General features: G+C 41.4%; 1 protein-coding gene across 1 annotated transcript in view; it reads left to right on the top strand.

Annotated features, from left to right (window-relative positions):
* The window catches only part of ADAMTSL3 (ADAMTS like 3), a 371458-nt gene that overhangs the window by 280493 nt on the left and 72655 nt on the right, over positions 1-18310 (top strand). The window contains exon 19 of the mRNA XM_061158827.1: positions 2443-2596. Within this exon, the coding sequence (XP_061014810.1) occupies positions 2443-2596 (154 nt within the window). The remainder of the gene's footprint in view (positions 1-2442; positions 2597-18310) is intronic.

Below are 18310 nucleotides of genomic sequence, written 5' to 3'. Positions count from 1 at the left end.
TTTCCTTTACATTTTGTTTTTTCTCCATGTGGAAAGGCAACAGAGAGGCAGTCAGATCATCCATGCATAAGTCTTGTCTTATGGTATGGGATCAAGACTTTCAGGGCCAAGAAGACACACCAAGATGACTCACAGTAAAAAAAATCCAGAAAGACACAGATACTGGTGAAAAAAGATAGACGATGAATCATAAATTCATTTAAGGGCAGAATTAAGACTAATCAGCCAGCATTGGCATCTCAGAACAGAGCATAAATATCAGAAAATCTTGACATTAGCTAAATAGTTTAACAAAAACAAATGGAATGTTTGGAGAGAAGAAATGGGTGAGAGGAAATGTGAATGTGCCTGTCCCGCTTCTTAGCAGCGAGTCAATAGATATTCTCAGATGTCAGAATATATCAGTAACAATATCAGGCTGATCAGAAAGTTCATTTGGGCCAACCCAATAACCACCTGAATCTCTTGTTGGTTTCTTTCATCTTCCTTAACTGCAGAGAGTTCTTTTGGGAATTAGTTACTTGAACTCTTTTCATCTTATTTCATTTTTTCCTAATATGCCTAATAAAATTGTAGTAAATCATTAAATTAAAATTACATGTACACATGTAATTATGATTATCAGCTATCATTTTTATACACACAATGATTATCACATATCAATGTTATTTTATGTATAGCAGCTTGGGTGTTTTTTAAAAAGACCTTTCCTTTTATGTTTTTCTAGTTCTTCAATTCTTGGTCATGGGTATATGCCATTTTTAATGTTAAAGTTTTTATTAAACTATAATTGGCATATCCATTTCAGGTGTGCAACATAGAAATTCAATGTTTGTATCTGTTATGAAAGGATCATCACAATAAGTCTAGTCCCCATACAAAATTGATACCACGTTATTATCTGTATTATATCATTTTTTAAAAAGCAAAGTCATCTTACTATATAAATAAATAGATAAAAAACAAATGAGACATCAACTACAAGGCCCCAGAATCCCATGGCAATTAATTACTAAAAATTAGTTACTATCTCATAAAGAAGAAAGGAAGTAATTGAAATGTCCATCAACAGATGAATGGATAAACAAAATGTGGTATATACATATATCATTGCACCATAAAAAAGGAATGAAATTCTGATACCTGCTACAACATGGATGAGCCTCGAAGAATTATGCCAAGTGATAGAAGCCAGACATAAAAGGCCATGTAGCGTATGGTTGTTTCTACCTTTTGGCTGTTGTAAGTGATGCTACTGTGAACACTGGTATACAAACATCTGAGTTTCTGCTTTCGATTATTTTAGATATTTTTCGAGAAGTGGAATTACTAGATCATATGGTAATTCTTTGTGTAACTTTTTGAGGACCCAACAAACTTTTTCATAGAGGCTGTACCATTTTATTTTCACATCAGCAGTGCATCAATATTCCAGTTTATCCACATCTATTTTTTTTTAATAATAGCCATCTTGATGGGTTTGAAATGGGAAATGGTATCTCATTGGGTTTTTAGTATTTATTTAAAACATACATGTTATCCTGTCTCTGAAATTTTTTTGCTTCATGTTATAACAAAACTATGTCAGTTATAAACATTCTTTTTTTTTTTGGATCTGTTTCTTTTACTTTTTTTATTTATTTTTTTCCATTTATTTTTATTAGTTGGAGGCTAATTACTTTACAATATTGTAGTGGTTTTTGCCATACATTGTCATGAATCAGCCATGGATTTACATGTGTTCCCCATCCCGATCCCCCTCCCACCTCCCTCTCCACCCGATCCCTCTGGGTCTTCCCAGTGCACCAGCCCCGAGCACTTGTCTCATGCATCCAACCTGGGCTGGTGATCTGTTTCACCCTTGATAATATACATGTTTCGATGCTGTCCTCTCTAAACATCCCACCCTCGCCTTCTCCCACAGAGTCCAAAATTCTGTTCTGTACATCTGTGTCTCTTTTTCTGATAAACATTCATTTAAAATATTCAGTCACAAGGTTAAAAACCTTGTAACCATGTGAGATTCTGGCTGTTAACTTATTGTAGTAATCAACATATATAAATCATTATGTTGTATACCTTAAACTAATACAATGTTACATATGAATTATATCTCAGTAAAATTGGAAACAACAGTGGGCCTCATACCTTACAAAACAGTTGAGGCACAAGGGAAGCCCAAGAATACTGGAGTGGATAGCCTATCCCTTCTCCAGTGGATCTTCCCGACCCAGAAATTGAACCGGCATCTCCTGCATTGTAGGTGAATTCTTTACCAACTGAGCTATCAGGGAATCCCACCTTACAAATAGATTTTTTTAAAAAAGAAAGAAGGAAGGAAGGAAGGGAAGGAGGGAAAAGAGGGGAGGGAGATGTGGCTTTGCTGGGGACGTGTGTCTGCTCTCGCTCCGCTTGACTCTGTCCCTACCGTTCTCCTTACAGTGTTCTGTCAGCTGTGGTGTTGGAACCCAGCGGAGACAGCAGATGTGCCAGAAGCTGACGGCCAAAGGCCGTCGGGTCCCCCTCAGTGAGACGCTGTGCCGGCATCTTTCTGGACCCCCTCTGGTGAGATCTTGCCAGATGCCTGTGTGCAGGAGTAAGTATGGAAATCCACACCGTGGACTCTGCTCATTCTGTTCTCCTCCTCCAGTGGCGTCGTTTTCCATAGAGCAGCTCGTTTCTAGTCTGTAGGTACAGAAAATCAAGCAGAACTCAGCGTTGTCACCAGTGGCAAACGGTATAATATTGATGACCAAGGTACAACTCTAAGAAAAGTCAGCTTGAAGAAATGTCCACCTTCTTAACAAATGCACCCCTAGGCTTCCTCACTTAGGTTTACCCTTCCTTATGTTCTCCGCTTCATCATGATTTCCCCCACTTAGAACTCATGAGTGTTCCTAGTAGAAGTTAAGCTGAAATATCCCAAACTCCCTAACTATGCCATCCTTCCCCCTGGCAACCATAAGTTAAGTGAAATACTTTCTGATTCACTTTGCTAATGAAATGTGGGGATTCGTCCTACTTAAAGTAGATGAGCTAAGTATTTTTAAATATTCAAGTAACTCTTCTTTTGGATACTCTAATAATCTAAAACCAGCAAGGTTGAAAATGTGAAATAGCTTTGGCTTTTAAAGGTGACAGTTTAGATACTTCTTCAGTTTATTATAAATGATAAGCTGAGTATAAAGAGTTAATATTATAGTTTCATTATATCCAAAAGCTAAAATGCATGTAGCAGTCATCTCTATCTTCAGTGTACATGAATTAGTATAGGTACATATGCATATGCATGTTTCATGTAAGAGGGTGATGAAAAATGAGTGGAGGGCTGCCCCCATGGTAGCTGAAAATAGGGCAGCAGTGTGGTCATGAGAAATGGGGTAGGGCAGCAGTCCTCAACCTTTTTGGCAACAAGGACCAGTTTGGTGGAAGATAGTTTTTCCACAGCCGATGAGGAATGATGGTTTGGGGATGATTTAAGCCCATTACATTTGTTGAGCACTTTATTTCTATAATTACTACCTTGTAATATGTAATGAAATAATTATACAGCTCACCATAATGCAGACTCAGCGGGAGCCCAGAGCTTGTTTTCCTGCATCTAGATGGTCCCATCTGGGGGTGATGAGAGAGCGATGGGGAGCAGCCGAAGTACACATGGAGCTTTGCTCACTCACCTGTGTGACTCAGTTCCTAACAGGCCACCGACTGGTATTGCTCTGTGGCCCGGGCATAGGGGACCGCGGGATAGGGTCCCTTTCCTGATTGTTTCTCACTGTCTTTAAGTATTCACATAAAAAGGAACACTAACTGCCTCAGGTACCCTCCTGAACTTATGGTAAGAAAAAAATCAGAAGATAGCTATTATTTTTAATGCTTCTTAGGAAAAGAAATATATGCACACACACACACACACACACACACACACACACACACATACACACTACCAAGTTTACCAAAAACTTTCCTGAAGAAACTTACAAAACAAAGTAAGAAAAACAACAATGACTTTTTTTTTAAGTCATAGCTTTATAGCATTTACTGAGCACTTACTCTGTGAACCTCCCTGCAGGCATTGTTGCATCGTCACATTTAGTTCCCAGCAGTTCTGAGACAGGTGTCATCCCCATTGAGAGATGAGGAGCCCAAGACGAAGAGAAGGTCCAAGATTTGACCACAGGCCTGTGGCTGTTGGTTGGGCCTCTTGGCCTCCTTGACCATGAGTCTATCTGATTCCTGGGCCCATGCTTTAAGCCACCTCTGTGTGGTGATTCGTGGACAACATTCATTTTTCTGCCCCTGGGAATTCATTAAGACTAAATCTTCAAAATTTTGAGATTCCATAACTTTGAGATCCCAAGTTTTACAGTGTCTTGGATTTTAAGAATGTCTGTGGTACATGGTGCAGTGTCACGGTTCAGGCTGCTTATCTGTCTGATTTTTATTAATTGTGGATGGTTGCATAGCAATACAGCTGGACCATAAACTACCTTAGAGGAGAGTGAAATTAAATTCTGGCAGCTTTCTCTAAAATAATAGCAGAGTAACATGTGGGAACACATCGTGGTTATTAGGGCACGCAGTGTGGTATGAGATGCAATTATAAACTATTTTGACATGCAGTAGAAAGCAGAGTAAAAGGATAAGTTTTAGGGAGAAAAAATTAAGGACTCCATACCATTGTCTAACTTGCCAACATGGAGGTCATGGAAGCAGACAAGAGACAGGAATTTGTGTTCCCAGCACACCCCGAGCTGGGCCCCCACTTCAGCTATAGTCTGGCCTCATGCCATCCGCAGGGATCAGTGGCCCTGGCTTGCAAAAACAATGGCATCCTCTTCTCCCCACCACCAGGAATGAGCCAGGGATGAGCTTGGCACTCACATCCTCCCCCTGCTGCCTCTTCACCATATTCTCTCTGTCATCTCACAGCACACACATGGCCCCCATCTTCAGATGCATTGACCCACAGGATCCTTTCTACCTTTCTCTAGGACCACTATAGGTCCATTCTTTCTCTCTGCCATTTGCCAACATCCAGGACAAACTGCACCCATGCTGATGACTTTCTCATACCCTAACGTCCCTAGTCCCCAACGTGATCAATTTCCCTGACCACCATCACACCTCGGCATAGGGACACCATGGTATTGGGGTATGGCTTATAACAATGTTGTGATAGTTTCAAGTAGACAGCATAGGGACTCAGTCATACATATACATGTATCCATTCTCCCCCAAACTTCCCTCCCATCCAGGCCACTGCATAACATTGAGCAGAGTTCCCTTTGCTGTACAGTAGGTTCTTGTTGGTTATCTACTTTAAATACAGCAGAGTGTACATGTCCATCACAAACACCCTAACTCCCCCATCCTCATTCCTCATTCCTTGGTACTCAAATAGCTTTCTGCTCTTCCTCCTACCCCCATCTCACCATCTGCTTTTTTAGTTAATGCTTCATTGTGACCTTCCTGCACTGTTGTCCCAAGACTTCCTGCTCTTGCACTAGAAACCACTCCTCTTGACTGACATGTCATCACACACTTAGCCAATGCTGTAGTCAGATCTCTATGCCCTTCCTTAACCCACTGCTTCAATGACCCTACTCATTCAACCCTGATGGGTGATCACCTACTTTTAGATGGTTTTTGTTGGCTTGTTTTTTAGTTCCCTGACCTGAGCTATTGGGATTTGCTAAAGAAAATAATGTCACCATCCTGATTAAACATACTTCATATTCATGTTATCTGATTTACCTGGGCAATAATATGTGGATTTTTTTCCTGTTCCTAAGAATTCCCAAGAAATTCATCATAGCAGTTATTTCCTAATCACTGTACTGACTCCCAAGTTCTCATGTCTCCATGAATGAACTCACTTTTATTCCACTAAAAATGTCAAGGCTTGTGGCATAGAATAGTGACCTTCTGACTGTCCTCTCTCCTTCACATCACATCCACCTGCTTTGCTCACCATACTGGAAATGTATGGTCTTCTTTTTAGGCTTGATCCCTCAGGGATGGAAGGGGTCTGAAGACAAGAAAAATCAAGCCTGACTATGCTGTGATCTTTATTCCCTTTCAAGGCTCCATTTTTAGAAATGTGTCCTAATCAGTGCCTTGAGTTTAAGTGAAAACTATCCTCTTTGGAGGAGCGAGTCTTCTTGCTCTTCATTTTGACCCTTTGATATGCAATGGGTGAAGACTTGGAGGTGGGGGTGGGCAAGATGTTTTGAGCTCTCCCTGGAGGCCAGTGGTGCACCATACAGTCCTTCCAGTTAGAGGCCCCTTCCTGCTTCTCCCCAAACCTTCCCTGCATTTTCCCACCTCCAACTTTTCCTCCTATAAATTCTTCCCTTCACCATATCTAGTGACTGTCACTCTTCCCATTCTTGAAGGACCAGAACAATTCCTACCTTCCTCTATAATATTTCTCAATTTCTTTAGTCTCCAAAAGGTATTATGACATTGTGATTAAGCCAACTAGAGTCTAATTTCATTTCTTTCAGTATCTCGTCATGTGACATTGACACAGAATCAATCTCTGTGAGACTTTTTCATCAATAAAATGGGAATGGTAGTTATACCTACCCCACAGAATTGTTCTGAGAATTAATGCCTAGAAAGTGCTTAGAAGCAGTGCCAGGAGTGTACTGTAGGCTCAAAAACATTAGTTATTTTTAATGTCATTACTACCTTCCTTTAATTCCTGTCATGGCTTTAAGATGGGGTAAAATGTAACAGTAACTAATATTGTGTCTTCTGGATCATTAGGATATGAGTTTATATGGGGTAGTTAGGCAATAGCTCTGGACATTTTTTTCATATATAGGCCCCCAAAGCATGTATAATGAGTTGTACTTAAGACATACTTTTCAAATGTGTCAGGCTTAGATCAGCCTCAGATTGTTATTAAAAGTCTCAGATTGCTATTAAATGTCTACCTGGCTTGGCTTCTAATCAGGTGTCTGAAGAAAGTAATGTTTGAGTTTAGATTTTTTTTTTTTTTCAGTGATGGCTCCTGGTTTAAGGGTTCCTGAATTTTGGTGAAGAATTCTTATTTTTAATCCAAATATTGACATCAAAATGGTTGAGGGCGGGGAGGCACCCAGATATGTCCCGTATGATTGAAATGTCAAGAACAAACAAACAAAGAAACAAACGTGTTGTTGTTCAGTCATGTCCGACTCTTTATGACCCCATGGACTGTGGCCTACCAGGCTCCTCCATCCATGGGATTTTTCCAGGCAAGAGTACTGGAGTGGGTTGCCATTTCCTTCTCCAGGGGATCTTCCTGACCCAGGGATCGAACCCAGGTCTCCTGCATTGCAGGCAGACACTTTACCCTCTAAGCCACCAGGGAAGCCCAGGAAGCCCCAAAATGTTAAGAGAAATATGCCTTATCCCCTTCCCAGGTTAAGTTGAATCCTCTCACTTCTCTCCAGCTCCTGGTGGTCCTCCTTGTACCAGCCTCTTCAGCTCAGACTATCTTCTTCTTCTGCTCTTCCTCTAAGCCTTCTCAGCTTCCAGGAACACCCAGCCCCACCTGCCTGACAGAGCTGCAGCCCTTGGAAACCCAGCCAGCCACTAGGCTGCCTCACCAGCACCCTTCTTGGGCTGGTTGGTTGTTACCTCCTGCAGCATCCAGCAGCATACATTTATTTTATCTTTTGCTTGTCATTTATTTGTTATTCATTCAATAAACAGTAAGAGTTTACTATGTACCAGGCACTATGCAGTGCCCTAAGGACAGAGATGATCTCTCTGCCTGGGCATATCTTGTTTTCAGTGTCAGATGGTAGTATTTCATTATCAGTTCTTTCAACAATCGTTCTTCAGATGCTACTGTGTTTTAGATGTTATGGTACAAAATGAAGAGGAACCATTGTCTGGTCTCTAAGAACTCATAATCAGTAGGAAAGAGACATACATACACAAATAAGAAGAATAAAGTGCCAGTGATGCCATAATGAGATGTAGCAGTGCTCGATCCCTCTAGGGGATGTGAAGAAGAGTTTCATAAGGGAGGAAGCTTTGAGCAGAATTCTGAAAGATGTGTCTGATCATTAGACCCACATGGGATACAGGACAGTCTGAGAAAAAAGAGAGCAGTGTCGACAAATGTGGGGGATGGCAAATGGAGTGGGGCATTTTGGGAAACTGCACACAAACCACTACCCTGTGACCTTTTTCCCCTTTAATATGCTGGGCTGTAGAACAGGGACTTGGGAGTGACCAGCATGATGTCTTCATGGCCTCATCCCAGGAGTACCAGTGCCTCTTTCTGAGCAGGGAAATGATTGAAGATTGGACGTGGTCTCCATTGAATCTCAGGTGCCGGGCTTAAGGCCTGAGAAATAGTCAGCCTCCCTTCTCATCCCCTGCCACAAGCAAATGTCCCTTTATTTATCAGGGTTCTTATGCTGCCCCTTCCCCAGGAGCTACCAGTGCCCTGCTTGTTTTAGAAGCCTCATATGCACAAATTTCAAGACTCAGAAGGTTCTACTGCTTTTTCTGTTTAAGAAAGAATTAAAAATACACTGTTGCTGTGCCCTGCTTCCTCCCTTATAACTCCTGCTTGTGTTTGTGTGGGTCCCTGGTCCCCAGATGATGTGGATAATACTGTGTGTAGACCTCTGGGTAACTATCATGATGCAGACTCCAGGTTGTTCTGTATAAAATGCAAAACAAATGTTTTTATTGACAAAAAAATTCAGTAGAATTAGAACAGAGGCTGAAAATGGTTATGGTGAAACAGAATGCTTGAGAAGTGGGCTGGAGAGCATCTTGAAACCCATGCTGATGAGGCAAGTGCTCGGGCCTGGTGCACTGGGAAGACCCAGAGGGATCGGGTAGAGAGGGAGGTGGGAGGGGGGATCGGGATGGGGAATACATGTAAATCCATGGCTGATTCATGTCAATGTATGACAAAAACGACTACAGTATTGTAAAGTAATTAGCCTCCAACTAATAAAAATAAATGAAGGGAGGAGCCAAGATGGCGGAGGAGTAGGACGGGGAGACCACTTTCTCTCCTACAAATTCATCAAAAGAATAACTGGACGCAGAGCAAACTTCGCAAAACAACTTCTGATCGCTAGCTGAGGTCATCAGGCGCCCAGAAAAGCAGCCCATTGTCTTTGAAAGGAGGTAGGACAAAATATAAAAGATAAAAAGTGAGACAAAAGAGCTAAGGATGGAGATCCGTCCTGGGAAGTCTTAGGCGGCATTGCTTGGGGTAGGGTCCAGGCCTGAGTGCCCTGAGGACAATCGGAGGGAGCTTCTGTGAGTTGCCAACTTGAACTGTGGGAGACCAAAAGAGAGAGAGTAAATTAACCGGCCCGAACACACTGCCGGCCGTTCGCAGAACAAAGAGACCAAGAAAATCCAGAGAAGAGCTCGCAGGCTGCGGACCGGCCCAGCCCCGCCGGAGGCAGGAGGCAGGGGGGAGGGGAAGGTCGCGGCGAGACACAGGGCGCAGGCACCCGACCGGCGCGGGCGGGGACTGGGGCTGGGGACGCAGAGGGCAGAAGGCACAGGCACCCGACTGGCGCTAGCGGAAACTGAGACTGGGTCCGTGGAAGGGAGCGGGCGCGCCACACCTGGGGAGAGTGCGCCCACCAAGCCCCTGGCTGCCTGGACTGCTCTGACGGGGAAGGCACAGAGAGCAGGCGCAGCTTTTCGTTCCGCGCTTTTGTGGAACACCCGAGGGCTGGAACCTCGCGCAGCGCGCGGCGCGCTCCATATAGAACAGCCAGGAGCCTGAGCAGCGCAGACGGAGAAAGCAGCGTCAGCCCCTCCCTGCAGCCCCAGCCCGTCCCCGCGGTGCAAGCCCGTCCCCACAGCGCCAGCCCCGCCCTGCAGAGCCAGCCCCTCCCCGCAGAGCGAGGGAACTAGCTACCTGAATAAGAGTCCACCTCCACCCGCCTGTGACAGGGCGGAAATGAGGCTCTGAAGAGACCGGCAAACAGAAGCCAAATAAACAAAGGGAACCGCTTCAGAAGGGACTGGTGCAACAGATTAAAATCCCTCTAGAAAACACCGACTACACTGGAAGGGGCCTGTAGCTATCGAGAAGTGTAAGCTGGAACAAGGAGCTATCTGAAACTGAGCCGAACCCACACTGACCGCAACAGCTCCAGAGAAACTCCTAGATATAATTTTACTTTTTTCTCTTTTTTTTTCTTTTTTTATTTTTTCTTTTTTATTTTTTCTCTTTTATTTTCCTTTAAAATACCCTATGACTCCCCCATTACTCCTTAACTTTCATTTCCATAGATTTTTACGATTTTTTTAATTAGGGGAAAAAAATTTTTTTTTCTTTCTTTTTTTTTTCTTTATTTTTCTTTCCTTTTTCTCTTCTATTTACTATTTTTCTTTTTCTCTTATTTCTTTTAAAGTCCTCTAGTACTCCTCTACTACTCCTTAATTTTCATTTTCAATATACTATAACCTTACAAAAAAAAAAAAAAGAAGAGAAGCCCTATTTTTAAACTGAAGATTATTCTCTCCCAATCTTGACTCTCTGTTTTCTACCTCAGAACACCTCTATTTCCTCCTTTCCCCTTCTCTTCCCAATCCAGTTCTGTGAATCTTTGTAGGTGACTGGGCTACGGAGAACACTCTGGGAACAGACAGCTGCGTAGATCTGTCTCTCTCCTCTTGAGTCCCCCTTTTTCTCCTCCTGCTCATCTCTATCTCCCTCCTCCCTCTCCTCTTCTTCATGTAACTCTGTGAACCTCTCTGGGTATCCCTAACGGGGGAAAATCTTTTAGCCAAAACCTAGAAGTTTTCTTATCAGGGCTGTATAGTTGGAGAAGTCCTGAGACTACAGGAAGAATAAAACTGAAATCCAGAGGCAGAAGACTTAAGCCCAAAACCTGAGAACACCAGAAAACTCCTGACTACATGGAACTTTAAGTAATAAGTGACTGTCCAAAAGCATTCATACCTACACTGAAACCAACCACCACCCAAGAGCCAATAAGTTTTAGAGCAAGACATACCACGCAAATTCTCCAGCAATGCAGGAACATAGCCCTGAACGTCAACATACAGGCTGCCCAAGGTCACACCTAACACATAGACCCATCTCAAAACTCATTACTGGGCACTCCATTGCTCTCCAAAGAGAAGAAATCAAGTTCCACGCACCAGAACACTGACGCAAGCTTCCCTAACCAGGAAACCTTGACAAGCCAATTGTCTAACCCCACCCACTGGGTTAATCCTCCACAATAAAAAGGAACCACAGACCTCCAGAATACAGGAAGCCCACTCCAGATACAGCAATCTAAACAAGATGAAAATGCAAAGAAATACCCAACAGGTAAAGGAACATGAAAAATCCCCACCAAGTCAAACAAAAGAGGAGGAGATAGGGAATCTACCTGAAAAAGAATTTAGAATAATGATAATAAAAATGATCCAAAATCTTGAAAACAAAATGGAGTTACAGATAAATAGCCTGGAAACAAAGATTGAAAAGATACAAGAAATGTTTAATAAAGACCTAGAAGAAATAAAAAAGTCAATTAAAAATGAATAATGCAATGAATGAGATCAAAAACACTTTGGAGGGAACCAAGAGTAGAATAACGGAGGCAGAAGATAGGATAAGTGAGGTAGAAGATAAAATGGTGGAAATAAATGAAGCAGAGAGGAAAAAAGAAGAAAGGATCAAAAGAAATGAGGACAACCTCAGGGACCTCTGGGACACTGTGAAACGCCCCAACATTCAAATCATAGGAGTTCCAGAAGAAGAAGACAAAAAGAAAGGCCATGAGAAAATACTCGAGGAGATAATAGCTGAAAACTTCCCTAAAATGGGGAAGGAAATAGCCACCCAAGTCCAAGAAACCCAGAGAGTCCCAAACAGGATAAACCCAAGGCGAAACACCCCAAGACACATATTAATCAAATTAACAAAGATCAAACACAAAGAACAAATATTAAAAGCAGCAAGGGAAAAACAACAAATAACACACAAAGGGATTCCCATAAGGATAACAGCTGATCTATCAATAGAAACCCTCCAGGCCAGAAGGGAATGGCACGACGTACTGAAAGTAATGAAAGAGAATAACCTACAACCTAGATTACTGTATCCAGCAAGGATCTCATTCAGATATGAAGGAGAATTCAAAAGCTTTACAGATAAGCAAAAGCTGAGAGAATTCAGCACCACCAAACCAGCTCTTCAACAAATGCTAAAGGATCTTCTCTAGACAGGAAATGCAGAAAGGTTGTATAAACGTGAACCCAAAACAACAAAGTAAATGGCAACGGGACCACACCTATCAATAATTACCCTAAATGTAAATGGGTTGAATGCCCCAACCAAAAGACAAAGATTGGCTGAATGGATACAAAAATAAGACCCCTATATATGCTGTCTACAAGAGACCCACCTCAAAGCAAGAGACACATACAGACTAAAAGTGAAGGGCTGGAAAAAAATATTTCACGCAAACGGAGACCAAAAGAAAGCAGGAGTCGCAATACTCATATCAGATAAAATAGACTTTCAAATAAAGGCTGTGAAAAGAGACAAAGAAGGACACTACATAATGATCAAAGGATCAATCCAAGAAGAAGATATAACAATTATAAATATATATGCACCCAACATAGGAGCATCGCAATATGTACGGCAAACACTAACGAGTATGAAAGAGGAAATTAATAGTAACACAATAATAGTGGGAAACTTTAATACCCCACTCACAACTATGGATAAATCAACTAAACAGAAAATTAACAAGGAAACACAAACCTTAAATGACACAATGGACCAGCTAGACCTAATTGATATCTATAGGACATTTCACCCCAAAACAATCAACTTCACCTTTTTCTCAAGTGCACACGGAACCGTCTCCAGAATAGATCACATCCTGGGCCATAAATCTGGTCTTGGAAAATTCAAAAAAATTGAAATCATTCCAGTCATCTTTTCTGACCACAGTGCAGTAAGATTAGATCTCAATTACAGGGAAAAAATTGTTAAAAATTCAAACACATGGAGGCTAAATAACACGCTTCTGAATAACCAACAAATCATAGAAGAAATCAAAAAAGAAATCAAAATATGCATAGAAATGAATGAAAATGAAAACACAACAACCCAAAACCTATGGGACACTGTAAAAGCAGTGTTAAGGGGAAGGTTCATAGCATTACAGGCTTACATCAAGAAACAAGAAAAAAGCCAAATAAATAACCTAACTCTACACCTAAAGCAATTAGAGAAGGAAGAAATGAAGAACCCCAGGGTTAGCAGAAGGAAAGAAATCTTAAAAATCAGGGCAGAAATAAATGCAAAAGAAACTAAAGAGACCATAGCAAAAATCAACAAAGCTAAAAGCTGGTTTTTTGAAAAAATAAACAAAATTGACAAACCATTAGCAAGACTCATTAAGAAGCAAAGAGAAAAGAACCAAATTAACAAAATTAGAAATGAAAATGGAGAGATCACAACAGACAACACTGAAATACAAAGGGTCATAAGAGACTACTACCAGCAGCTCTATGCCAATAAAATGGACAACTTGGATGAAATGGACAAATTCTTAGAAAAGTATAACTTTCCAAAACTGAACCAGGAAGAAACAGAAGATCTTAACAGACCCGTCACAAGCAAGGAAATCGAAACTGTAATAAAAAAATCTTCCAGCAAACAAAAGCCCAGGACCAGATGGCTTCACAGCTGAATTCTACCAAAAATTTAGAGAAGAGCTAACACCTATCTTACTCAAACTCTTCCAGAAAACTGCAGATGAAGGTAAGCTTCCAAACTCATTCTATGAGGCCACCATCACCCTAATTCCAAAACCAGACAAAGATGCCACAAAAAAAGAAAACTACAGGCGAATATCACTGATGAACATAGATGCAAAAATCCTTAACAAAATTCTAGCAAACAGAATCCAACAACATATTAAAAAAATCATACACCACGACCAAGTGGGCTTTATCCCAGGAATGCAAGGATTCTTCAATATCTGCAAATCAATCAATGTAATACACCACATTAACAAATTGAAAGATAAAAACCATATGATTATCTCAATAGATGCAGAGAAAGCCTTTGACAAAATTCAACACTCATTTATGATTAAAACTCTCCAAAAAGCAGGAATAGAAGGAACATACCTCAACATAATAAAAGCTATATATGACAAACCCACAGCAAGCATCACCCTCAATGGTGAAAAATTGAAAACATTTCCCCTGAAATCAGGAACAAGACAAGGGTGCCCACTCTCACCACTACTATTCAACATAGTGTTGGAAGTTTTGGCCACAGCAATCAGAGCAGAAAAAGAAGTAAAAGGAATCCAGATAGGAAAAGAAGAAGTGAAACTCTCACTGTTTGCAGATGACATGATCCTCTACATAGAAAACCCTAAAGACTCTACCAGAAAATTACTAGAGCTAATCAATGAATATAGTAAAGTTGCAGGATATAAAATTAACACACAGAAATCCCTTGCATTCCTATATGCTAACAATGAAAAAACAGAAAGAGAAATTAAGGAAACAATACCATTCACCATTGCAACAAAAAGAATAAAATACTTAGGAGTATATCTACCTAAAGAAACAAAAGACCTATACATAGAAAACTATAAAACACTGATGAAAGAAATCAAAGAGGACACAAACAGATGGAGAAACATACTGTGTTCATGGATTGGAAGAATCAATATTGTTAAAATGGCTATTCTACCCAAAGCAATCTATAGATTCAATGCAATCCCTTTCAAGCTACCAACAGTATTCTTCAGAGAACTAGACCAAATAATTTCACAATTTGTATGGAAATACAAAAAACCTCGAATAGCCAAAGTAATCTTGAGAAAGAAGAATGGAACTGGAGGAATCAACCTGCCTGACTTCAGACTCTACTACAAAGCCACAGTCATCAAGACAGTATGGTACTGGCACAAAGACAGAAATATAGATCAATGGAACAGAATAGAAAGCCCAGAGATAAATCCACGAACCTATGGACACCTTCTCTTTGACAAAGGAGGCAAGGATATACAATGGAAAAAAGACAACCTCTTTAACAAGTGGTACTGGGAAAACTGGTCAACCACTTGTAAAAGAATGAAACTAGAACACTTTCTAACACCATACACAAAAATAAACTCAAAATGGATTAAAGATCTAAATGTAAGACCAGAAACTATAAAACTCCTAGAGGAGAACATAGGCAAAACACTCTCCGACATAAATCACAGAAAGATCCTCTATGACCCACCTCCCAGAATATTGGAAATAAAAGCAAAACTAAACAAATGGGACCTAATGAAACTTAAAAGCTTTTGCACTACAAAGGAAACTATAAGTAAGGTGAAAAGACAGCCCTCAGATTGGGAGAAAATAATAGCAAATGAAGCAACAGACAAAGGATTAATCTCAAAAATATACAAGCAACTCCTGCAGCTCAATTCCAGAAAAATAAATGACCCAATCAAAAAAATGGGCCAAAGAACTAAACAGACATTTCTCCAAAGAAGACATACAGATGGCTAACAAACACATGAAAAGATGCTCAACATCACTCATTATTAGAGAAATGCAAATCAAAACCACAATGAGGTACCATTACACACCAGTCAGGATGGCTGCTATCCAAAAGTCTACAAGCAATAGATGCTGGAGAGGGTGTGGAGAAAAGGGAACCCTCTTACACTGTTGGTGGGAATGCAAACTAGTACAGCCGCTATGGAAAACAGTGTGGAGATTTCTTAAAAAACTGGAAATAGAACTGCCATATGACCCAGCAATCCCACTTCTGGGCATACACACTGAGGAAACCAGATCTGAAAGAGACACGTGCACCCCAATGTTCATCGCAGCACTGTTTATAATAGCCAGGACATGGAAGCAACCTAGATGCCCATCAGCAGATGAATGGATAAAGAAGCTGTGGTACATATACACCATGGAATATTACTCAGCCATTAAAAAGAATTCATTTGAACCAGTCCTAATGAGATGGATGAAGCTGGAGCCCCTTATACAGAGTGAAGTAAGCCAGAAAGATAAAGAACATTACAGCATACTAACACATATATATGGAATTTAGAAAGATGCTAATGATAACCCTATATGCAAAACAGAAAAAGAGACACAGAAATACAGAACAGACTTTTGAACCCTGTGGGAGAATGTGAGGGTGGGATATTTCAAAAGAACAGCATGTATACTATCTGTGGTGAAACAGATCACCAGCCCAGGTGGGATGCATGAGACAAGTGCTCGGGCCTGGTGCACTGGGAGGACCCAGAGGAATCGGGTGGAGAGGGAGGTGGGAGGGGGGATCAGGATGGGGAATACGTGTAAATCCATGGCTGATTCATATCAATGTATGACAAAACCCACTCAAATGTTGTGAAGTAATTAGCCTCCAACTAATAAAAAAAATAAAAAATAAAAAATAAATAAATGAAAAAAAAAAAAAAGAATCCCATGCTGAGGAGTTTAAATTTTATCAAAGAAGGAAATTACATTGTCAGGTTTTATTTTGTTTTATTTACTTGGACGGCTATATAGATATATTTTTCAATTAATTTTTATTGGAGTATAGCTTCTTTACCATGTTGTGTTAGTTTCAACTGTACAGCAAAGTGAATCACCCATTCATATACATATATACCCCTCTTTTTAAAATTTTCTTCCACTTAGGTCATCACAGAGTATTGACCAGAGTGCCCTGTGCTGTATACACCAGGTTCTCATTAGTTATCTATTTTATATATGGTAGTGTATGCATATCAAGTCCGATCTCCCAGTTTACCCCAACCACCCCCTTCCCCCTTGGTGTCTGTACATTTTTTCTCTACCTTTGTGTCTATTTCTGCTTTACAAATAAGTTCATCTGTGTCATTTTTCTAGATTCCACATTTAAGTGATATTATACGATTTTTGTTTTTCTCTTTCTGGTTTGCTTCACTCTGTATGAGTCTCTAGGTCCATCTACATCTCTGCAAATGGCCCAGTTTCATTCCTTTTTATGGCAGAGTGATATTCCACTGTATATATGTACCACATCTTCTTTATTCATTCCTCTGTTGGTGGACATTTAGATTGCTTCCTTGTCCTGGCTATTGTGAATAGTGGTGAACACATAGATATATTGGGAAATTATGAATGTGCAAGTAAAGTCTAGTCAAGGGGATATGACAATATCTCAGTGAGAGAATATAAGGACAAAAGTGGTGAGGATGAATTCTAACATTTCAGGTGTCCCATTTAAGTATCTGTTGCCTGGCTAGAGTTGGGAGCTCAAAGGAGAAGGGTGTGTTTGTCTGTTTAAAAAGCAACTCTGGGACCAGGAGGGTGGTGAGGAGGGAGAGGGAGCTGCTGTTTGTTACCTTTGCTGATTTCTGTGGTATAGATTCTCCCATCATGTGGCTTCCTGCTACCAATGTGACATCACTACCTGCAGAGTTGGGAATGGACACTAACAATCCCATGGACCTGTAAGTCAATGAGAGGAAGGGCCAGCAGACTAATGGACTGGGAGGAATTGAGGCGACTCCAGTTTCTGCCTTAAAGAATTGCAGGCTGGACTCTGAGGGCCAGGACTCCAGCATGGGAATAAGATGACTTAGAGCCTGCTTTGCAGCCAAAGCCCATCTGGGAGTGGCAGGAGTCGAGTGCTGGTGAGACAAGTGTAAACACCCAGCACAGATGGCTCGGGGCAGAAACCTGGTGTGGCACCAAGGCTGAGAGTCATGGCAGGGATACAACTGAATCATGGCAGGACACGAGCATGCAGACAGCCTTGGGCACGGGGCAGGGAAGGCTGGCACAGAGGCCGGAAAGAGGACCTTCAGAAGGAAGAGCTTTTCATTTTCTAGAAAAGCTGAATGATGTGGTGTTTCTCACATCCAGTGCCACGGGAAAGATGGCGGGACGGCTTGGTATCCCCACACTGCCCACAGCCCCCCAGTAGGATGCCATGGGTTCCTGTCCACACTCTCTCTCCTCAGGCTTGTTTGGTTTGGCAGTTTGGGGGCACATAGAAATGCAGAGGGAGGCAGTCACTCCAAACCAGACAGATTCCTACCCAAGAGCTGTGTCAGAGGATGCCAGGCTCCAGGCACTGCTCCGAAGGAACTGACAGGAGTCACAGAGAGAAACTGGCCCAAGTCCTAGCAGTTCCTGGGTCCCAGAGCACTGCCGAGGCACACCTGGTCACTGAATTGCTCTATACCTGGTGTGAGCAGTGGCTAACCAGGCCTGGTTGGGAATGGATCTGCCTTCCAGCAGTTGGGCATGCAGCCAGAGGGAG

This window comes from Dama dama, chromosome 13 (assembly GCF_033118175.1).
Source record: "Dama dama isolate Ldn47 chromosome 13, ASM3311817v1, whole genome shotgun sequence".
NCBI classification, from domain to species: domain Eukaryota; kingdom Metazoa; phylum Chordata; class Mammalia; order Artiodactyla; family Cervidae; genus Dama; species Dama dama.
Note: the sequence above shows the minus strand (reverse complement) of the source record. Positions and strands in the feature narration are given on the sequence as shown.